Raw genomic sequence first — 25622 nt, 5'->3', positions numbered from 1 at the left:
TGCAAAGTGACGGTACAAAAAAACAAAAAAAAAACAAAAAACAAAAAAAAAAATCTGCAGGAATTTCAACGAAAAAAGCGAGTGGGATTTGGGGGCAATGATTTAGAATCCGATCAAGAGTGTGACATTCCTCCTACACTTCCCCTCTCCTCAGTAATAACCACACAACTATTTATGAGATTGCCAGTGATAGCTGTGAGACAAAAACTTGGCTGCATCATAGGTCGGGGGCTAACCAGACTTGTCAGTTCATGACTGAACGATGCCAGATTCATCAGCTCATGTTTGACTTGCTAGTCATTTTCCCCCTCTAATCATTTTTTTAAAGGACTTTAAATGCCTGTTTTTCCTGTGACCTTTTTTTAATTCATACTATCCAAGGATAATATGTAACACCATCTTCTTTTTTTCCTTTCATTTCCATCCATCTGTATACTATAAAGCAAACAGAAGGGTTTCTCTTCTGTGATGATGACGAATTAAGACAAAATTATAGTCCGTACGTAATTTTACAGTCCAACTGCAAACCCTTCTGGGGGGTCTGTAGCAAAAATATCCAATGTAGTTTGAAATACTGACTCATGTGCTTGAACATATTCCATGGCAATCAAGTAAGGATATAGGCCTAGTGACACGTATGAGAAAATGGTAAAACATTTGCTCCTGCGACAATTGCTCCAGTTTTATTTTCTCCAAGGACTTAGGGTTAGGGTTGGGGTTGTGATAGGGTTTTAGGTTTAGTTTCATGTGAGGATTAAGAGTAGGGTTAGGTTTGTGGGTAGAATTTGTGTTTGAATTAGCATGCAAATATCTCATGGGAGCAATTGTTGCAGGAGCAAATGTCATGGAACCAAGAAAATTTCAACAATTTTATTCTGCGGAGATTGAAAGAACATGTGAAGATAAGAAATGAAATTCAGACACTTTTTTTCTTTTTGTTTTTTACTTTCTACCAAGTCGTGGAAATCTTGATATATGGTATGTGACCACGATTCCCTGATACCTATGGCCATTCACACATGAAGTAGTGGATGTGCATGGGGTACACAAAGGCAAGTCACTGCAGTCCAAGGATGCTATACAAATGCCATCAAAACATTATCATAGAAATCTTGACCAATACTCTGCAAAGCATTGACACACACACACACAAATTGCAGAATACCCTACATGAAATTCACTTGCATTTTCTGTCTTTCATGATATTGTTGAGGTCACTGTAAAACTGTGCACATCTGTAATATGCATGGAAAGTTTGTAGAGGAAAACTTATCCTTCCACTGTGACACAGGTGCACATCAGTGATACAAAGTCAGCTGACTGCAATACTGACACATCTTAAATGTCACAGGGTGACTCGAAGCAATTTCCTTGATGTAATTGTTTACGAATACAGTGTTGGAGAAAGGAAACAGGGCTGTTGCTTCAGCATCCCCCAATGAATGTAAAACACCCGTTTTCACCGCACCATGGAATAATTCAAAATGTCACAACGCACTCTATGCATCTCTGCATGTGCACAGAAATGGACTAACTGCAATCATTTCGTACTGCTATTAAAATCATCAAATCAGTTGATTGGACGACTGTTTGATATTCATAGCCACTCTCAAAAGTTTATGTTATTGATGACAACAACAAAAACCAGCCTGAAATAGACGATGACTTATTGGTTCCATCTCTTAAACCTGGTTTTTGTGGGCAACTGTATCTCACACTGCATTTCTCATACTTTGACCTGCTTTTATCTTGCTGCGGGCACTGGCAATGAGTTGTGAATCTAATGAGTAGCTAACATGTACAGGTACACTTTGGCAATGAGACACTGGACCAAGGATAAAGAAAATAAAATTGTGCCTTTAAATTTAAGGGAAGCTTGAGCAAGCCACCATATTTCGTAACATGGATGTCAACTCAGCTCATGCTACTTAAAAACATAATGACATGACTCAAAATACAAGATAGCACAGAAACAGTTCTTTCTTCATAGTGTTGCAGTACCTCTTGACAGCACACTCTATCAAACATCCATGGTATGCAACTGCTTGCCTGAGGGATAATGATAACACGAAAAACTTGGCTCCACTTTGCACAGAAACTGGTAAGCTCATTTATTATGACAGATCTAGGAGTCTTCCAGACCTCAGGACTTGGGTCAAAGAAAGGGGGGTGGAGGGGAAAACCCAGCTGGTCCTCAATATTCTTAAAAGGACATCAAAAAACTGATACACAAACTAGTTTCCTTTCAGCGTTTTTTGAAATGCTGATCCAAAACGCTGATCCAAAGATGCTGTTCAATGGGTGCCGTCTGTGCTCAATTTTTTCAAGCTCCAGAAGAGCTGCATTGTTGAAAAACTAAAAATCCCTTTTGTAGCGAACTATTCAGCATGCACGTCTACTTCACTTGAACCGGAAAGGTAATGACATGACGTCAGAATAAACACTTTTATATGTGATTTGTGTTTATGCTTCCCTGTTTGAAAATATTTCGAGAGAATCCCTAATCATAAATGTGATTTGCATTTAGGCTTCTCCATCAAACACATGTCGAGAGAATTGCCGACTGTCTTTTGAATCAGCGCTTTGAAACATCATTTTTATCAAAATGAGACAGGAAGCAAACTATGTTTTTAATTACATACCTTTCAAAAGCCTGACTATGGATACAAAAAAAAAATAAAGGTTACGCATATTAAATATAGACACACTTTTCGGGGGGGGGGGGGGGAGAGAAGAGAAACGGAGAGAGAGAGATTGAGACCCTATGTCTCAATTTCTGAGATTGAGACCCTATTGAGACCCTAGAGATTGAGAAATTAAAGAGAGAGATTGAGACCCTATGTTCAGTCACTTAGAACTGAAAGAGATTATCCAAGGGATAATACTAATTAACAAGGCATGCATGGTTTGATACACTTTTCCTCTTCACCTTAAAATTCACTACTCCCCATATGTCACAGATTTCCTGGCTACTTAGATTTGTCAAACACTAAGAACTGAATAAATTTATAAATTATATTAAAAGAAATTAAACGAAAAAGAATTTTAGAAACTGCTATTCTTGTGAACATGATACACTTTCCCTCTTCACCTTAAAATTCACTACTCCCCATATGTCACAGATTCCCTGGCTACTTTAATTTGTCAAACACTTAAGAACAGAATAAATTTATAAATTATATTAAAAGAAATTAAACGAAAAAAGAATGTTAGAAACTGCTATTCTTGTGAACATGCTAAACATTTTTAGCATAATTTCATGGAGGATATAAAGCTTTGTCATTAGCAGGAGACTTGTGGTTTACTCACCAATATCACATGGATTTAACCAGACCTAGAGACCATATAAGGTGACTTTATCAGTGGTAATGTCTTCATAATTGTCATGGTTTTGACTCCAGGGCCCACATTCACGAAGGTGGTTTTAATCAAAGCCATGGTTTAGATTTTATATAGTCCATGGACTAAAAATAAGTGTGAAATAGGTGAAACTTTCAAACATGAGTATCCACATGCAGTTATTATTGGATGCCTGCTGGTGTATGCAATTTGTCACACATATTTAAGCAGAAGAAATTTGCATAAACCATGGACTAAATTTAAACCACCTTCATGAATACAGGCCTAGGAGTTTGTTAAACCTGCTCAGGTTCAGACTTCCATTTACAGGTGGGAATAACTTGTATTCTTTGATGTGTTTGTTCTTAGCAAATGTTTGCCTAGACAAGAGGAGAAAAACAGAACAACAAAAAAAGAACAAAAAAAAAAGAACAGAAAAGAACAGAAACTTCATGTTGGATCAGCAAAATTTCACATCCTGACAAAGTCCTGGGAGCTTGACTCTTTTTTTTTTCAACAATAGGTACAGCATTGAGGATTGTATATCATTACTTTCATCTTGACGACATGCTGAATGTACACGTGGACTTTGCATCTTGTACCCTTAACTTACTGTGGCAATGTCAGTGTTACACAGTAGGCAAATACATCAACCCACTCCCACTTACACTGAATTGCAAAGCAGGTCATGGCAAGGAAGTCTGGCAAAACTAAAACACTGTATGCAGTGCAGAAAGGGAAAAGTATCAAAGAAACAATGATCACAAACTTTGCCCTGAAATTTTTGTTCTTTTGTATGTGTGTGTGTGTGTGTGTGTGTGTGTGTGTTGGTGTGCATCTGTGTGTTTTGAATTGCATTTGTACTGATTTTTGTTCATGTTACACCCAGAATGGGTTGATTTATGATTGGTTTGAATGAAATCAATAAATATCAAGGGGGAAAAAATCTGCACATTCTTCTTACACATTATAACAATGATAATAATATCAACATCATACTGTAGGAAATGCTAGATGTAATGATTAACTTTATGACTTGTTGCAACACTGAAGAAAATCAAATAAAGATTTCAGAAAAACAAAAAAACAAAAATCTGTTTTTCCGTAATGGGAATCCATGTACTTCAATTCATTTAATGACGTTTGTTGTATGCTTTGTTCCGATGATTTTATTGATTGTATTAATTTGTTGTACGTACAACATTAAAACTTAATGTTTACAAAGCATCATTGAAATCAAATACAGATTACAAGTTTGTGTGTGCGTATGTGAGTGTGTGCATGTGTGTACATTCCACATAAAATTCTATGATTCACAAGTAAAATGCTATGGAGTTTTTGTTGCAGCAATTGTGGCATACAACTAGCAGGAAAGACAGTCAGGCTTTAATCTTTGTCAGGCAAGTTCGAGAAGGGTTCAGGGAGGGGGGTGCGGGGATATACCCCTAGCCCTGGTATATCAATGCCATACCACATGACAGCTCAGTGACCTCTGTGTGATCCAGCCTGTATCACATGACATCTCCCTCCCTGATTGCTAGGGGGTGCCTGTTCCAGATTACCCTTCCCCTTTCTGGGACTCCCCTTGTTCCGAGCTGCTGCCATCAGAACTCCCCCACCCCCACCCCCTTGAACTTGGCAAAGGATTTTTTAGTATACCCAGACTCTCTATGTTCTTCAGACAACCTCCAGTTGGCTTTGCCATACTCTGTCTCTTTCTGCGGTCAGATGCACTGCCGTGATGCAGGCTCCTGTCTGCTTCCCAATTTGATCACTTCCCCACCATGGTGTATTTCTATGTCAAACATGCATACTTAATCTGATCTTTACCCTCCTTGGGTTACCATTTCTTCCTTCTTTCTTTTTTTTCCTCCCCTCATGTATGTTGCCACCTGTTCAATCAAATTCTAAGAATTGCACTCATCAGGCAGAGCATTCACCTTCTGCAAGTATACCTTTAAGGTGGGGAACATACATCCAAACAGTAGCATCAGCTGGCTTGACAAAGTAACCATACAAAATAATGAATACATGCCTTTCCCGGCACTTCAAATTCTACACAAACTTGTATGTTGAAATCAGAAAAGCCAATTTCATCACTTGAAACCAGTAACCAGTAAGCCCCACTTCCTCATTAAAAAGTCTCTTGGAACTTTTAATTACTGTCATTACATGCAGTTTAAAATTTTTACTGGCATGAAACTGCCATTAAGCTGATGCCCATTTAGTCTGCAGCAGTAGCTAGTTTCGGGGAGTTGACGGCTGATATTAAAGGCATAATTTACCATTTGCAGATGAAAGCATTAGTGCTGTATAATAGTTCTAAAGTGTGAGTTAGGGATAGAAACAACCACTGTCAAAATTTGAATCCATATAATCGATGTTAAGTGTTGTTAAATACACAAAATGTGAACAATAGTAATAATAAACAATTTTCCAGACTAAACCGTATACAGTTACGGTTTATTGAGAAAAACCCTGATATCTCCTTATATTTTAGGTTTTATTGCAAATATTTCATATGGTAGGATGTTTTATGATACAACAGACCTACACATATGCATTAAATATGAAATCTTGAAAATTTTTGAAATCACTGCTCCCAAAGGTAAACTGGACCTTTAAAACACATTTGCTGTAACTTGCCCAACTCTCACGGAAATTCAAAAGCCCTATCTGTGCCACCTAAGAATCAAAATGCTTCGCCCAACCAAGCACGTTCAGAAGTCAGAAGGGCTGGTATTTCCTCCTTCAGGTTCATTACACGTAATGTGGATATCATGATCACAAGCACTGTACATAGAGCCAGCATTATGTCACAGACAGTGCGAGGCAAATCCTCATCATTTATGCGCATGATAAATCAATGATGGTATGAATACCGCAGTGGGGGAAAATCATGTCAAGATATTTAGTAATTTGTACTGATTACACTATCCCCTTGCTAGATTAGAAAATGAAAATCTTGCATGCTTTGCCACCTTTGAATGTGATTAATCACCTGTGTCATAGTTTTAGTATGATCTGATGACATCTAACACCAACTTCTGGTCATTTCCACCAGTTATCAAATCCACAAAACAAGCATTAATCTATCAAGCACAACTAGATATATCGCTACGGCGACTGATATGCCTCCGCCATAATGCATGGTTCTCCTATCAATGTCTTGACAATGTGTGATGACAGTTTCACACAACTGGCAAAATATTAAAATGACAGGTTTGCCACAAATGTGCTGAATGTTCACTTTCCTAGAACTAGGTTCAATTGGATGAATGCTTAAAATGTCAGAGTGCAGGTATTTGGGGAACTGATGATTTTTACTTGACTTTTGACCCTTTATAAGTTTATGCATTGAGTAATTTTCAAGGTATTGAGAAAAAGTATAATTTCAGTATCAAATGGGAAAATAGCATTATCTAAACCTGGCCTTTGACCTTTGACCTCACAGTTCCAAAGAGAATCACTGTTAGGTTGAACATGCATAAATATGTAAGTTTCATGATACCTTGAGTTACTTTTGAGATATGGAGGAAAAAGTGCAATTCAGCACTTTCACTTGACCTTTGACCTTTTGACCTTTGACCTTTTGGCAAGAAACTTCCCACAGAATATATATTGGGTAATACATGCATACATCAAGTTAAAATAAAAACAAAAACCTTCAGGAATATTGCATTTGAAGGAAAGTAGTGATATTTTGAGGAGTTGACCTTGACCTTTGACCCATGACCCCAACTTCCCTAGATAATCACTGCCCATCGGTACAAGCATATATACTAAGTTCCATGAAGATACCTTGAACCATTTGCGAGATATGGAGAAAAACATGAAATTTCAATTTTTTTTCACAAAATAACCTGTGACCTTTGACCTTTGACCCTGTGACCCTAAAATCCACACAAAGTATTATCCCCCAAGGATATACCCTAATACCAAGTTTGATGTAAAACCACCACACGGTTCTTGAGATATCGACAAAAACAAAACGGGACGGACGGACGTACGGACGGACGGAAGGACGACCCGAAAACATAATGTCTCCGGCCACTTCGTTGCGGAGGCATAATAAAAATTGGCTGTCAAAATCCAAAGAAAGCTGAAAGTCAGTACTGGTACATCAAATCACTGTCTGACATGGCCTATATCATTTCATTCCCTTTTCTCAATGACCTTCTACAGGCCGATCTTTCTTCCCCAATTTCCACACCTTTTAGTCTTAAAATCTGCTCATAAACTTGTCACATTTGATCAACAACGTATATCTATCCACATCTTACATCCCTTTAAATGTGTTTCCCTTCATTTTGGTGGGGCTCTGACCGACTACCTGTCATCAAACTGACCACTGCGGGACAGCTGTGAAGTCCGACAGGACACGGGATAGCAAGACTCTCTCTCGAGCTTCTTCACCATTCCAACATGCGAATACCGGTACACATCCCCTTTATACGATAGCCTCGAATGACATCATAAACTCTATTCACTTTTCAATTCTTCCAGAGCTTTTAAGAGATTAGGCAGCAGTCACATGCTGCTGACAGCTTTCAACACTGCCATATGAATGTCCACTTCCATCTGTCAGGAAGGATTCCTGTTGTAAGGTTACCCACACTCAGGGCAAAATATGAAAGCCTGGCTATCAGGATATTACTGGGGATTTGAGCAATAACATCTTTGCACAATATCATCTGGCGAGCAACTTACCACAATGATCTCACGTGTAGCTGACTGGAAAAATAAATACCAAGTAAACACAAAAACATTGCTAACGGTAACTTATGACTTGGCCTTTTGTGAGTTCATTAGAATAAACACTGCAAGATGCTTTGAAAGATATGAAAATGTTGCAAAACTTTGCTTTCCAGTCACTTCCACTAGAAAAATAATGACATGCCACAAGGAATGCCACAAGGAGAGGCTTAGATAAGAAAATTGCTCTCTAGAAGTGAAGTGAAACTCATGCATAATACCCTTTTTTCACATCAATTATCATTGCAGTCTCACATAGATCCATATCAATCTTGAAAATTTGGGGCATAATAGATCTTCAGCAAGGTCTTCACGGGGTGGGTCATATTCAATCGTACTGTCTTCAAGAGCTAGAGGGGGCAAATGCACAAAATAATTCAAACAAAATATAACTTCTTTTTTTTAATCAGACATATGTTTCTTTAACAAAAGCTTAACTTTTGAGTATTAAGCTCTCCTGAAGACTTAATCAGAAAGCATGCCACATTTGATTATGTTAATAATAATAAACTGACATCAAAGAAACATCTTGGCCATTACACAAGCAAAATTTGACTCTGTTATTCTTTTAAATATCTTGTAAAATTGCCTGAAAACAAATGACATTCACTTGATCAATGGCCTTCAATGAAGCTCAACTGTGATCAATATCATAACAAGACCTCGGAATCAAGATTCATTGACCTTTGGTCTTTGAGCTTCAGGAGGTCGCCCATTTGATATCTTGTTGGCACATCTGCACCCTCAGGTGAACACCTTGGACAAGTACATGATCAAAATCTGCCTCTGTGGTTCTCTTTGAAGTACAACGACAAGATTTTGGGGCTGCACGGATGGACGGACTGCTCAGCCAAAGCATATCATCTCCACTAGATTTTCGCTTGGCCATGGTGTAAACCACCTCACGTGAAGGCTATCCTTGGGACTACACAATATCCGGAATCAGATCTAAGATCTCGCAGCACGTGGACAGAATCATAATGGGGGTTTGTTTGTGAGTCTAACGCATGTCCTCAGAGCACATGAAGGCACACGTGAAGATGAAACCCTGGCAGCCAGCGATGAGCTGACCTCACGCAAACACAGGTGACTAGTTCCCTGCCGAGCTTCTTGCCAACAATCTCATCATCCGTATCGTCTGTTCGGTCGCACTCCATGGCGGATTATCTTTGTATGATCTCTGCTTTGCAAAAATCACCAGCTCTCAAGCTTTTGGGGTGGTTCATAGTCACATGCAAACTTTGTCGCTTTTTCCTTATCTTATGATCAACTTCACCCACGATGACAATTCATCTTGCTCAGGTTCCATGACAGAAAAGCGACTGAAATTACACGATATGAAACAGATACCTCCAAATATGATAACATTTTTTGCTTTGCCAAAGACACAGGTATATCACACAAGGATAGACTATGAGAACACAGAAACACACAAAATGTGAATTCACATTGAAAATCATATACAGTGGTATTTTGTAATATAAATGCAATTATACTACAAAATCTACGCCGACATACGTCACGAAACACTGTGGTATTTAGTGCGGTAACTCAAACTTTGTATAAAATACAGTATGTAAGTATGTTGTTGTTCATTTTCCATCTGTGAAGATGGCTGGATAGCCCATATTCAGCTACACTAAGCTGGTCTTCCATGGGGTCCAGTTGGATGTGGGATGGGACCTCTTCACCGGGTTAGACACCCTGCTCTTTGCGATGAATGAATGAAGCGGGATCTTTTACGTGCATGAGCTGTGACTCTCTCATACACGGGACCTCCATTTTATGTCCTATCCGAGGGACAGAGTGTTTTGCCTCTTGCTAGAGGGGACGGTATGTTTACACACAACATTGCTCAGTCCAGACTCGGGTTCGAACCCGGGCCGCGTGATCGTGAGGCAGACGCGCTACCGACTGAGCCAACTCACCGCCCTATAAACTAAGTGTGAATCTTGTCACAAAATATCAAAGATCGTAAACAGCTGTATTTCAAAAACTAAGTGTGAATCTTGTCACAAAATATCAAAGATCGTAAACAGCTGTATTTCAAACATGACCTTACACACTGCATGTTTTCTCCCTGTAGGAGATATGCGCAGTGCTTACCAGAAATACCATGGTATTTTGTGAATGAGAACAGTACCAAGAGAATTACCACAGTGTCTATTACTGTGCTACCTCGCAAATAAGTATGGTACCAACAAATTACCCTGAACGCACCAAGAAAGAGACTGGGACAGTGTGGAGAGCAATCACAACACATCTCTGTGAGGCACACACTAGCTTCGCTGCTGTGCATCTGTCTTTCAATTAAATTGGGGTCACGTAGACAGTTTTGTGTCTAGCTTGAGCTGCTCCGCATCCTGACAGGCCTTGTAACTATAAACCTGCAATACTCTGACGGGAGGGAAAAAATGGGTGTGTCCAGGTCCATGCACCCATCACTGGACTGAAGGGTATCAAAACCTTCCCTGAAATGGAGGGTTCCCATGAACGAGAGTACTCCCGGGTGAAAAGATGCCCCCTACAGCATGTTGTTGTTGATTTTGAAGAATGTCTTCAGATTCTCTGATCTTGAGCAGATTTAGGCATTCAATAGGTGGCTGAGAGAAATTGTTTCATCCATCTTCTGTCTCATAAGAGTCATCTTTCCCCAACATTGCAAGATGGCTGCCATAGAACAGTCCACCATCTGAATTCTACCATCTCAGAGTGTGGCAGGTGCAAAGTGAAAAGATTTACCCTTGGTTGTGGCTCTTCAAAGACCGAATGGTCCTTCATCATAAAGTTATCTCCTTGCACTATCACACCAGTGGAGACAAAATTTTGAATTCAATTCATTTTTTTTTTCTGCATTTCATCAAAAGGATTCTGTATTAACCCGTTGAGGACGAGTCCCGAGTATACTTGGGCAGGTGTCTATGGGAAATGCGTGTTGTAGCAAAGTCAAACCGTCCTCAACGGGTTAATAATTTTTACAACATCAACTAAGACGAATGGGGGGAGGGGGTTTGACAACAAGAAGGAACTTAGCATGATGGGAAGGTAGCTCACTTGACTTTATTGTGAGCATACCCTCTGATGTCACCGGGAGTGTAATATACTGGATTCACAACTCAGTGCACACCACCAGCGGTAACGCTTAACGGGGGGTAAATTCTCAGCCCGGCGTTGACATAGTTGAATGATCATTGTATTGACCGTTCGGTAAACATGGCCTGCCTGCTTGGCAGTATTGATGTTTTGCAAATGTCACCGTGTGATTTGAGGCATTTCTGTTCGGTAACATTGTGGAAGACAGTGATGAGTAAAAAAGGTTAAAAAAATAAAACATGAAAAAAAAAAAAAAAAAAACACACGTCACACATTCTTGTCACCAATTGTGAGAAAGGCACAATAAAATACTATGGGACTAATTTAGTCTCTTGAGCATCTCATCGAGGGATGTAGTATACAAATAGTGCACATCAATGAGGTAACTGGTAAGAATTACCCATGCAAGGTTGGAAGAGTCTATTGCAATGGGTATTTGGACTGCTTCGAAGGTACTCGGAGTGGATAATTATGCTTGTGTATGATGTGTATTATTTGTTTTATAAAATGATACAGATCCCTGTTGTTTGACAGAACAAATATTTTGGTAATACATGTACATCCATCTTTGCTGCCGCAACCTTTTTTCACAAACACGTCATTACAATCTCTTGAGCAGTCCCCTACCAGCACCAGCATAAGTTAACGATCCTTCAGGATTCAATACAACTTTTAAAATCTGCTGTCATAAATCATATCAATATTATTCACAATTTTACTAGTTTGTACATACACTTATGAATCAAATTCTGTTGGCAACAGTTACAAAAACCAGTAACAAACAATCCTACTGAATTTCACTTTCTTCCAGACCCCTGCTAAAGCTGTAGTTATCACACAAAGAGGTTCCTCCATGAGTGATGTGCCAGATGGGGGTGAAGGGAAGGAAAAGGGGAAAAAAAAGGGGGGGGGGGGAAGATGGCAATGATAAATTGATGCAAACTTCGGGCTTACCAATTCCTAAGTGAGTGTTGATGCTTGCATATCTGGCTGTGCCCGTCAGGTTCTTGTTTTCCCGGTAGGCTATGTGCAGCTTGGTGCGTGGGTCCTTATACCTCTTGGCCAAGCCGAAGTCGATTATGTACACCATGTTGCCCTTCTTTCCCAGACCCATGAGGAAGTTGTCCGGCTTTATATCTCTGTGGATGAAGTTCTTACTGTGGACGTATTCTATCCGGCTGATCTGGAGTGGGGGAAAGTAAGGAGGAGGTGGGGAAGAGACAGATATTTGTGATAAGATAAATGATAAGACACAATAATGCCAGATAGAAGAAACAGAGAAGATAGACAAGTAACAAAAAGAAAGAGCATATATAGGACACTGCTAAAAATTTAATAACAATAATAATTGGAAAAAAAAACACAAACATACAGTATTTACTGCACTGTTAACCTTTGAAAAATAAACAGGATGAACTGTTTGGGATAGATCAAAATGAAATGGAGCTCATTAGGGTCTGTTTTGTTTTGGTTTTGTTTGTTTTTTTCCCTCACACAGAGACTCTCTTATGGCTTATTTAAAAAATATTAGTGTTTGTAGTCTTAATCATAGCAGATGCAAAAACATTTTTTGAGAAGTGTACTTTCATAAAAAATCAAACTATAGACAGATATGTTATGCTTCTAACAGACAGACAAACACTTTGAAATCCATTTGATTCATGTAAGCTATCACCATATTTCTTGAGATCAGCAGTCCTCAAAGTGAAACCTGAAACACACAGCGGCACTCTCATTTTGTTTTTCCCCTTGATGTCTGCTGGTTACAAAACACACAGCTGAAACAAACAAGGCACACGCATGCGAACCAAAACTTCTCAGAAAAGAGAAGAAAAACATGCGCAAAACAATTATCAGTTTCCTCCGAAGATGACAAAGAGCCCTGGTCAGTGATTGTTAAAATAGGGTTTGACGTCATTACTACAATACTCCTTGAAGACAGAAATGGTTATGATGGCAGTGAAGAGTCAATATAGACTCCAATTACATGAGATCTTAAGCACAGAGCTCCTAAAAGTGACATCAGCTATCATATTACCCACGATTCTACCCAAACTTGACAGTTTTTAACGCATCTGCAGATCATCACTTCACTACTGTAGAACTCAAGGAAGAAAAACCAAGATTTTTCTTCTTCCTCCTATTTCAGTTTTTGTAGTGCATGTTGTACCAATCGGGTGCTTGTCAATAGGTTTGGCAGTGAGTCAGTGGATGGAGCATCACACATAAAGCATAGCTTTCCAACAAGGCACTCAAAACAAGAAACATTACGCTACTAATGTTTGATTCCGACCAAGTGCGAGGTGGATTCACAGGAACCTACCATAAGCAGGTTGTGCATGGGGAGTAAAAAGGGTTACAAGCAAACCATTTCTGAAATGCCCTATAAAATTGCCAAATATTTGATTCAGTTGATCATCTGGTTATTCATTTTTTTTTCAGTCTTGATTGACCCAATGTATAAAATACATAAACAAATCATTCCAGGACTCTGAAAGATAGGCAAGAGTTTTCAGGTATTGCCCTTGGATTTTTGAATAAATCATTAAGTTTGTTTTTCAGTTAAATCATCTGTACATTTTGCAAACTTCTTTACTTTATACATGTGACTTTATCAGGGCAATGTAGAGAAAAATAATGTATTTAAAAGACTATTCTTGGTACAGTCAGTTGAATGCGTGTATGTCCAGTTATCTGTGCAATTCATATCTATTAAAGTACATGCCAAGTACGCAAAAAAGACAAAACACATGTACCTTCTCTACTTATCTAACACATAATAATTCATAATTTCACAAGCTGATTATCAAAAATTCCCATTACTCAGATTTCTAAACTCTGCATGAAATGCTGTCAAAACCAATCCTGCAATGATGGCAAAAAACAAGAAAAAACTAGAAATGTCGCTTTGGCGACTGGTATGCCTCCGCCATAATGCATGATTTTCCCAATAGGTCTAGATAGTACATGTGGACACTGTGTGATTACATTTTCACAAAATTGGTAAAATATTGGAATGACAAGTTTGTCACAAATGTGTTGAATGTTCACCTTCCTTGACGTAGGTTTAATTGGATGAATAGGAGAGCATGTATCTAGGGATTTAAGGACTTAAACTTGACTTTGACCCATTCATACATTTAGGCATTGAGTAATTTTCAAGGTACAGGTGTGGAGAAAAAGTGCAATTTCTGAATGGAATAGTAAATTGTTACCATTTTCATCTGGCCCTTGACCCTAAAATTCATAAGATAATTACTTTCAGGTAGAACATGCATAATATGTACTAAGTTTCAAGGTAACTTGAGCCACTTCCGAGATATGGAGGAAAAAGTTAGTTCAGCACTTTCACTTGATCTTTGACCTTTTGACCTTTGAGGCAAAAAGAGAAAAAACAAAACTTTCCAGAGAATTTCTATTAGGTTACACACGCATACACCAAGTGTAAAAAAATAACCCTGCTGGCATTGCATAAATATGAGGGTAATAGTAAAATTTTGAAGTCTTGCACTTGACCTTTGACCCCTGACCTTTGACCCCATGAACCCTACATTCTCTAGATAATCACTTCCAGTCAGTACATGTATATACTATGTTCCATGAAGATACCTTGAACAATTTTCCAAGGTACGGAGAAAAAAAAGTTTTAATATTTTTACTTTACCTTTTGACCTTTGACCTTTGACCTCATGACCCAAACTTTCACCAGAGAATCTTAATTGGGTAATACATGTATACACTAAGTTTCAAGAAAATCTCTTTAGGCATTCCATAGATATGGTGGAAATAGTGAAATTTTATGTATTTGACCCTGACCTTTTGACCTTTGGCCTTTGACCTCATGACCCAAACTTTCACCAGAGAATCTCAATTGGGTAATACATGTATACACTAAGTTTCAAGAAAATATCTTCAGGCATTCACTAGATATGGTGGAAATAGTGAAATTTTATATATTTGACCTTGACCTTTTGACCTTTGACCTTGAGCATGTGCACTCAAAAGTTGATAGGCACAACTTCACCCCCTAATACACATACATGCCAAGTTTCATTGGGATACCTCAACAGGTTTCGATAGTTACCTTGTCCACAAAATTCATTACGGACGGACGGAAGGACGGACGGACGGAAGGACGGACGGACGGAAGGACGGACGGACGGACAATCCGAAAACATAATGCCTCCGGCACCACTTCGTGGCGGAGGCATAAAAACAAACAACCACCAACTTGAACAAACAAACATTCACCAAAACAAAATCCACTTCTTCCCTTCCCCACAATCCACATTCAAAATCCTAATTTTTCATAGAATTAATTATTTCAGCTTTTATCATTACCACTTTTGTTCTATCAATAGTATGGTTTTTCTTTCCACTCACTGGAAATATTGTCAAAGCTTAACTACAGGCAATACAGTAACTTTATATCATGTTACATCATCACTGGATGGGTAAAAAAACAAGAGACCCGCGGGTCTAGCGCTCACCCGAGTATCGCAAGTTCACCTTTCACGCAGTCACTAATCTAAATTATTCACAGCTCTACTAAAATTTGACCAGGCATTCTCAAGAAGAAGATGAAAATGTACAATAAGGGCCCAAATTTTTTTAAGATTCCTTAATTTGGGGGGATTGGGGGCCCCCTGGGGCCCTCTGGGTGGGGCATGGTGCCCATTTTGATAAATTGAGATTTTGATAAATTGAGGTTTTCAGGAAGAAGATGAAAATGTACAATTCAGGCCCCCATTTGGACCTTCCCAACCCCCCCCCCCCCCCTGCCCCCAAGAGGGGCACCCCTGGATTTGCTATGAACAAACTTGAAACTACAGTCATTAAAGGGAAGATAAACCCCAAGAGCAATGTGGATTGAGTGAAAGCAGCAACATTAGTAGAACACATCAGTGAAAGTTTGAAGAAAATCAGACAATCGATGCAAAAGTTATGAATTTTTAAAGTTTTGGTGTTGGAACCGCTGGACGAGGAGACTACTAGAGGTTATGACGTATGAGTGGACAACAATACCAAGAAAATATAAAGAAAATTCTACAAAAATCCATTTTTCATGAAAATTACAAATTCCATCAACTTGATATTGACATATGTTAGGGGTAGCAATTATTCCCCCTGCTTTCTGAAAGAGGTTGGTCCATTGCTCTTTCATAATTCTAGAAAAGTGAAATTTTGTTGAATTTCCTTTATATTTTCTTTGTATTGTTGTCCACTCATACGTCATATCCTCTAGTAGTCTCCTCATCCAGCGGTTTCAACACCAAAACTTTAAAAATTCATAACTTTTGCATCGATTGTCCGATTTTCCTCAAACTTTCACTGATGTGTTCTACTAATGTTGCTGCTTTCACTCAATCCACATTGCTTTTTGGGTTTACCTTCCCTTTAATGTACTCACTCATAGTATTATCTTAGCTCTATAACTTCTGATTCTAGAGAAGATTTTTAAAGATTCCTTCATTTTGGGGGGTTTGCCCCCCCCCCCCCCCCCCCCCCCCGGGGCCCCTGGGTGGGGAATGGTGCCCATTTTAAAAAATTGAGATCCTAACCCCCTAGGGATGCTACCTGCCAAGTTTGGTGAAAATTGGTCATGGGGTTCTCAAGAAGAAGATGAAAATGTATAATTTTGGCCCCATTAGGACCCCTCCCCACCCCCCTCCCCTGGGTCCCACGGGGGGCACCCCTGATTCTGCCATGAACAAACTTGAAACTACAATCATCAATGTACTAACTCATAGTATCAACTTAGCTCTATCACTTCTGGTCCTAGAGAAGAAGATTTTTACAGATTCCTTAATTTTGGGGGATTTGGGGCCCCCTGGGGACCCTGGATGGGGCATGGTGCCAATTTTAACAAATTGAGATCCTAACTCCCTAGGGATGCTACCTGCAAAGTTTGGTGAAAATTGGTCATGGGGTTCTCAAGAAGAAGATGAAAATGTATAATTTAGGCCCCATTAGGACCCCTCCCCACCCCCCTCCCCTGGGTCCCAAGGGAGGCACCCCTGATTCTGCCATGAACAAACTTGAAACTGCAGTCATCAATGTACTAACTCATAGTATTAACTTAGCTCTATCACTTCTGGTTCTAGAGAAGAAGATTTTTACAGATTCCTTAATTTTGGGGGGTTTGGGCCCCCCTGGGGGCCCCCTGGGTGGGGCATGGTGCCCATTTTAACAAATTGAGTTCCTAACCCCCTAGGGATGCTACCTGCCAAGTTTGATGAAAATCGGTCTTGGGGTTTTCAAGAAGAAGATGAAAATGTAAAAAGTTTACGCACGATGGACGATGGACGACGGACGACGGACGACGGACAACGGACGACAGACGACGCACGACGGACGCCGGACGAAGGGCGATCGCAATAGCTCACTTGAGCCTTTGGCTCAGGTGAGCTAAAAATGGGAATACTAAAATATCACTCATATGTTTTTGACCATCACCAACGGCAGTGTCAAAAACAATGTCTGCTGCAGACAATTTTAGTCCATCTACATGTACACAAGTCTCAAACAGATTATACCAAGGTCCTGGCGATCATTATCAGCGTTCTGCATAGAAAGGGAGACAGACTTGTTTTTACAAATATTCCTGTCTCATTTCAAGTCCGCAGACAAAGGTATCTTTACATATTGAACAAACACATGTCTGTAGAATTAATTGGGAAGTATGTTCAATTGCAGATGGGCTTCCAGTTATTTTTGTTTTTGGAATGCTGTTTCGAGTAAAAATGGAATACACAAATGATCCCTTATTGTTTTCAGTAGCTACCATATATTACACTTTCTACGTTAACTTCAACGTTGTCCTTGTCTGAATACTATTGTAAAACATGTGATAAATACTAGCCAATGATCACACTTGTGATGTTAATCCATATATCGCCATTGTTCAGGGGATCCTATCTGTCACTCATGGACAATGCTTAATCTCTGACAGATAAGTTTGACTGTAAATATTTTGGATTAATCAAGTCACACAGTCATAGTACTACAAAATATTGAATTAATCAGTACTTAGGCCAAAAAAAAAAAATTGTTGCATTGGCGTAACCCGCCCGACCCTAAAAATTCCGCCGACCCCATGTTTTTTTATTATTTTTTTTTGCTATCGATATCAAATATCTTGTTGATTGCGATCGCGATCGCACAAACCCGGAAGTGGAAACGGCTCTGGGGATATCGGATGTACGAGGGAGAGATAGCGCCTCGCATAAGCCTTCCTTGGTACGTCATCTGTTTCCAACACGGACACGTATTCTAACAAGATTCAGTGTATACGTAGCATTCAGACTGCGATGTATTGTGCACAGTTTTGCCATAGGTTTCTTGTGTGGAGAACTTACACGAATCTGTATATGTGGGACTGTAATAGAGATCGCCGTGTGCGATGAAAAGATCATACATATGGGTCAATTTGCATCTATCTTATCTAAGTCAAAATAGTAAAATATGAAGTGAAAACATTCAGGATAGGGATTTCAACATCTTTAAATTCTGTGAAGGGGTATAATTCCAGTAATATCGGTCTCATAAATGATTTGTAGAATAGATGAACACAGCACATTCGGTGCAGCAGTTGCAACTGTTTACTGAGCTGAGCACGAGTTTTACACGTAAAATGCAGGTAGCAAAAAAAAAAAAAAAAAAAAAAAAAAAAAATCCGCCCGACCGACCCTATTTGAAAATCTCATGTTACGCCAATGCAACAATTTTTTTTTTTTGGCCTTACTGTACACGCCATATATTTCATGGGTTTTTATTATTTTTTTTACATAACAAGCAAGGTGCTATTTGCAAATTTAACAACAAACAAAAAAATCAACACTAATTCCGACACAAATGCAACATGCACCCATAAATGTACTGGTATGCGGTACACTGTACCAGAACAATATGCACAATATTCTGGGTACTCCATACTTGCGAATTCAACAACTCGTGATATTGTTAGCAAGTTCTCGATTCGCAAAAGATTAGATTCGCTTATATGGCATATAAAGCATGCTACAATTGTATAGCTTACTGTGATTAACACATTGTGATTCCAAATATGATACTGAATCAATTACCAGTCTGAACGAATAGATCATGGAGTCATAACAAAGTGGGGCACTGATAAATTTGTACCATGGAAATTACCCCCCATTTTCTTGCACAGATTTAACCTGTGGCCACAATACAAGGGAGCCACACCTTAAAAAGATCCCTGGTTTGCTTGTACGTTCCAACAATGGACGAGACAGAAATGTTGACTTTGTTCCAAAGGACCCGGAAACGCTATACTGGATGTGAGGGTATGCAAGGTGCACATTTGCTATAAATGATTGCCTTCCACTTTCATAGACAATGATATAATATAGTAATGACAATAATAAAAAGAATCATAACAAAAACATCTATTACCAGTACATAAACATTACATAAACAAACAAAAACTGTGCATTCAATCCCTGCACTCCATGTCAAAGACATTCTAACCTGGAGAAAAGCATAATGCCTGGAAAGAAACCTACTACCTCATTTTGGGTTGGGTTTTTTTTTCACATTCATAAAGATCAAAGTATACTGGGGCTTTCACACTGGGCCTGCCTAGAGTTATGTAGTGCAGTGTACCAAATATGGTGAAAAACGGGTGCGTACTAATGAAAACAAAAATTTCCTTGGATTTAGCCTCAAAGGATTTTTCACTGGATCATGCTTGTAGAAAAGCTTACGAATGGATAGGTAGTACAGTAGGGTACACGTAGTACTGTGTAGGCCTAAGTACATGTATAAACTACACATTTTCTGCATCCTCTTTACACTGAAAGTAGAAGAAAAAAGTAAAGATGTTGAGTTTTCTGCATCCATCTTGCACACCCCTTTGCGTCCCTCGGCATATTATTACAAAAACCAGTGCAGGCATGTGTATTCGGTACACTACACGACACAACTCAACACGAGCCCGATGTGAATGCTCCTTGAGGTTTAAAGTCTGTTAAAGGACAAGTCCACCTTCATATACATTAGGATTGAGAGAATGCAGCAATATTAGTAGAACACATCAGTGAAAGTTTGAGGAAAATCGGACAATCCGTTCAAAAGTTATGAATATTTTAAGTATCTGCGAAATCACTGCTGGATGAGAAGACTACTACAGTGTATGATGTCACATGCGTACAACAATATAAGGAAAATAAAAAGAGAATTTCACAAAACTTTACTTTTTGAATAAAGTGCACATTTCTTCGACTTGCAACTGACGTATGTTAAGGGTAATATTATTCCCCCTGCCTTCTGAAAGAGAGAAGTCAAGTGTTCTTTTGTTATGCGAGAAAAATGGAAATATGTTGAATTTTCTTTATTCTTTCTTTCTATCGTTGTACTCATGTGACATCACAAGCTTACTTAGTCTTTTCATCCAGCCGTGACTGAGCAGAAACTTCAAAAATTCATAACTTGTGAATGGATTGTCCGATTTTCCTCGAACTCTCACTCATGTGTTCTACTAATATTGCTGCATTCACTCAACCCATATGTCTATGAAGGTGAACTTGTCCTTTAAGCAATGAGCTACATGTGCTCAAGGAGTCGGCACTTCTGTCACAGGAAACACAAACAGTAGTCTGTGCACAATCATTGTTTAGCTGGACACTTCTGCAGGAAGAGGGAACTAATTGGCCATTATCGATCTCTACAAAGATGACTGGACCGACGGATACATTGTTTACACTCTTGGCAAAAAGTATTTGATGTTTGAAATGTTCCATGACTCTGCTGCTCTCATACGCTATTTGGGGAAACGGGTGGGACATGAATATGGAGATATGACATTTAAGTGTATCTGTACCCTGAAATTTGAATTTGAAAGGGGTAAGAACATGACCTCAGTACCCTAGGGGAAGTTCTTGCTCATCACAAAAAGCACCAAAATGTGTAATATGAATTTTTAATATCTGTGGCAACCATGCCTGCTGCATTTGTAGCCACTTCACTTAACCCGCTGAGGACGAGTCCCAAGTATACTCGGGCAAGTGTCTATGGAAATTGCGTGTTGTAGCAAAATTAGTCTGTCCTCAATGGGTTAATAGTAGCAGTGCATAGAACCTTTAGTGTGTGTACATTTCCTTCCCTTGCCTCTGTGTCTGCAAAAGTTTTTATTGAATGCTTTCTATCGGTATCATCTTGCTTTTAATATTGATACGCCTACATGTATGGGCGTACGTCTGTGAGCTCAAAAAGCTATAATGATCATCAAACTTTTCACAGAAAGCTATCACACTACGTGATTGAATGCAATTGATAATGTTAGATGACTAGTTTTAGATCACAGTGCCTGTAATTTTAGGCGTTCGGAGACTGATCTTTTTAATTCAACATCTCTGTGTGGAGCAACCTCAAACTCAGATTTCTCTGGGGCATACATACCGTAAACTATAATGTCAGAAAATTACATTTTTGTGTACAGATTTCTATACACTTTAAACCAAGCCAGGGATCTCTTGTGTGATGCTAAGCTGACCTTCCCTAACTAGGTTCTTTTGATATCTTGATATTTTGATATACATATTTTTTTATATCTTTTGATTGGGATGGTACATCTCATTTCGACTCATCTTTGCATGTTTTTCAATGTCAATTTTTTATGCTTTAATCGATGATACACCAGAACACGGCTGTAAGACTGCATGGATGGCTAATGCACAGTATTGAAAGGGATATTCATTATCTTATTTTAGTTACATTATTACATAAAATCACTGACCTTTGAATAGTTTGTTTTGATATTTGATAGGTATCGGAATTCCAATGAATATTGATTCTAAAATTAAAATGCACATACTTACTTGCACAATAGGATTATTGCAGACCATTCAAACAGGTGAATATGATTACCTGACACACACACAGGACTAACTATGCCATGAAAGCACATTATGCCAGGAGGCATTTGTTTACCAATCATAATCAACACACGACTGAGAGCATGTGGGTAAACAGTGCATTGACAGAATGATTGATCTCAATTAGAGTCACACAGATCATAAGTTCACCTATTCATTAAGTCTTAAACTGTACTCTCTTTGTATTGAAAGCATGAAGAAGGGAAGTCAGCACAGAAATCTACATCATTTCCTATGACATACTGTACGAGCTGAAATTTTCGCGTACAGATATTTTCGCGAATTGCTACTTGGAGGACATTTTCGCGTGTTGTTAATTTCGCGGTTACGAGGGTCTAACTGAACTTAGTTAATTGCGCGTTGTTATTTTCGCGTGTTGTTATTTTCGCGGTTCGAAGGCGATTCGCGAAATTCGCGAAAATAAAACCACCGCGAAAATTTCAGCTCGTACAGTAACCCTTGACCTTCCACCACAGGTAAACATTAGGAAGAGGGTGGGGCATTTCCCCCATGGTAGGGAGCTGTTGGGGGAGGGGATATGACCCCTCATCATTTATTATGGCATATCCTACTGAATGCTTTCTTCAATACTTGTAGACATCATATCAATTCACCACATGTGTCACTATGGTCCACAGACAGTTGACCAGAATGACAGATATGCGTACAGCATCAGTTAACCTATTTCTATGCCTGCGTGTGATCATCTCTACCTACAGACTGTATCTCCCACTTATCACATGCGGCAGAAATGTTAACTCATTGTCGCTGTCCTTAAATTACTCCTCCTTATCCATACGTGCCCTTTGGTCATGTTACAAATACAAAAGAATTGACTTACGAGAGTACCAAAGAATAGAGGCACTCATATGCGATAGCATGACTCATGGATATATCTTCGCTCAAAAAACAAGAACTGTCTTATCTTTGTACCAAGCAATAGGGGTTAAAGCTCTTATCACCTCTGGGTACACATTTTGATGTTTATGTCTTGTTTTCCAAACTTCACATTGTTGTAATGCTGCACTGAGAACAAATACTTCAGATGCAGTTACTTATCACTCAATATTGCTGAGAAAACAGGATATTTTTCAAGGTTGGTGTTGTGGTTGGGGTGAGGAGGAACTTCACTTTACCTAGCATTATGCTCCATATCATTGCTCCTGTGACGATGAAAACAATCTTTCAATAAACTAAACCAACATACCTGACTCTGAAGCTTTCAAGGAAGTGCAGAGTTTGCTCACTGATACTACAAAGCACTAAAAAATTAAACATCCGAGCTTAATGAACTCATTTTCAAAACATGCAATATTTGAGTTACCAGTTGATCAGCCAGGAGTAGCACTGTTTTTAGTGAAAACTCTCTCGAACAGAAGTTGAAGAGGTCTTCTAGACTTGGACCCAGGAGTTCCATGACCATGACATTGTAGTCGCCCTCTGCCCCACACCACTTGACCGTTGGAATACCAACTGTAAAGGAAAGAGAAAATTTGTGAGAGTGCTAATGGTTAGAAACAACTGGTACACAGTCTAATATAAATAAGAATGATACTGATGATGATCATCATCGATATTCACATCATTATCATCACCATGACAACAATAAATACTTGGAAACCAGGAAGCAGTCCCAAGCATTTTAATCACATAGGGTCATAACCATACTTCAGCAATTCCCAGAGTTGTCCTTAAAACAAAAATAAAACACTACATAACATGAACAAGATAATGTGGTGAGGCAACTGAACAATCCTCATCTAAATTACCTTTGCTAAATATCTCACTCAAGATTTATGAATACAGTAATTACCAGCTCAATTGAATAAGCCTTCATTACAGCTGAAACGAAAACATAGAACATTTACAGTGAATGTAAACATGAAGGAGAATGGTTATGATACTAGAATTGTTTGACTGAACAGAGATATAACTACTTGGACCACATATATTTTTGACAGGTTTTAAGCAGTGCTTCTGCAAATACACAGTCATAGAATTAATCTAAAAGAACATAAAGCTTGAAAATCTTTTCAAGTATGTATACAGTGAACAGATACCAAGTCAAATATGCCTAATCAAATAAACATAAAAAATAGGGAATTTCTTTGAAGAAACAACATCAATACTACTACAAGATATTGATATATATATACCTGATACAAAATGTTCGTGGCAATATTAGATGCAATACATAAAACAGCAAAGATGTGATGAAGATGATCTTACTCCTAGAATGCTTAGCATTATTAAAATCCTTGAACAAATCATCATCAACTGAAGAACTGAGGATAATATGGAGACTATTGATTGGAGTGTGAACAGAAATGTCAGCATACATCTAGATAGGAGCTGACCATAAAGAAAGGAAAAATAACAAAAATAACAAAAGAGCAATCAGGATTGGGAGGAGGAACAGATAATGTTTTATGAATCATATGTTACCACTGGTACATTTGTACAATTCAATTGAAATTCTCAGGCAGTGAAACATTCATTGTGTAGTGAAATTATTGAAAGACCAACAAAAAAAAAAATGCAGAAATTCAAGACCAGAGGCAGGTCTGTGAGGGCACACTGCAGAGGGCTGGCTACAGCAGCTCAAATACTTTCTCCGCCAGAAGAAAACACCTGACAAATGCATCGGGTGTTTGGGTTGGGTCACAGGAGTCTCTCAATAGGCTTTTCTGCATCTGGGCGGCGGTAGGTAGAAGCAGAAGTGGCCTGAGATGAACTTGGCATGAACTCTCAGGCACTCTGTGACTAGAGGGGGTTTTAGATTACAACACATGGGGGGGGGGGGGGGCATTGATGATGGGGGAGGATTTTGATGCCCATGCTCGCTCACTCAGGCTGGGTGGGTTGTCGTGGCAGCAAGCCCTGCTGTACTGGCACACTTTGTTCTCTCCAGACATGTACGTCATAATGCTGTTGTGGAGGTACACGTAATTAAATTGTGCAAGCCATATCTTGCACAAAGCAGCAAATCTCAGTAGCCACGGGTGCACATTTCTACGGTAAGATCAGCATACGATGTGAATGTATTCCCATGAGTAGAATAAGATATATCAATACATTGCAATATGCATAGAGGCACACACCTTATGTGCCAAATCTCTATTTCATAAACTGAAGTTCTCCAAAAGACTTGACAGTGTTCTGAATCAATGTTCATTTATGTTCTTAAGTACCACAAAACACGATATTTTCACGGCATGAAATTTTGGCAACATGGAGCCGATGGCCTTTTTCGCAGCATAAAATTTTTGTGAGTTGCCTAGTGTATTATTCAATGCGCATAGCGTAGACAAAGAACTTTCATGTGCCTTTTAATTTTGCGAATCTTGGCTCTCTTGAAATTCGCGAAATTAAAATGCATGCGAACATTCATTTTACAGTAAAAGAACATACATAAGTATGTACATTGTAGAGGCAGAAGCCTTTCGTTACATAATCTGTATCTTAATATATCTCTTATATATTTACATGACTAAATGTGCATGTGTTTGTGTGTGTGTATCATCTAGATGCATATTC

General features: G+C 38.9%; 1 protein-coding gene across 1 annotated transcript in view; it reads right to left on the bottom strand.

The window, feature by feature from the left end:
* Nucleotides 1-25622, bottom strand: part of LOC140231990 (casein kinase I-like) — a 96593-nt gene that overhangs the window by 31186 nt on the left and 39785 nt on the right. The window contains exons 4-5 of the mRNA XM_072312142.1: nt 23410-23558; nt 12142-12370 (exon numbers count right to left, since the gene is read on the bottom strand). Coding sequence (XP_072168243.1) covers nt 12142-12370; nt 23410-23558 — 378 coding nt within the window. The remainder of the gene's footprint in view (nt 1-12141; nt 12371-23409; nt 23559-25622) is intronic.

The sequence above is a fragment of the Diadema setosum genome, chromosome 8 (assembly GCF_964275005.1).
Source record: "Diadema setosum chromosome 8, eeDiaSeto1, whole genome shotgun sequence".
NCBI lineage: Eukaryota > Metazoa > Echinodermata > Echinoidea > Diadematoida > Diadematidae > Diadema > Diadema setosum.
Note: the sequence above shows the minus strand (reverse complement) of the source record. Positions and strands in the feature narration are given on the sequence as shown.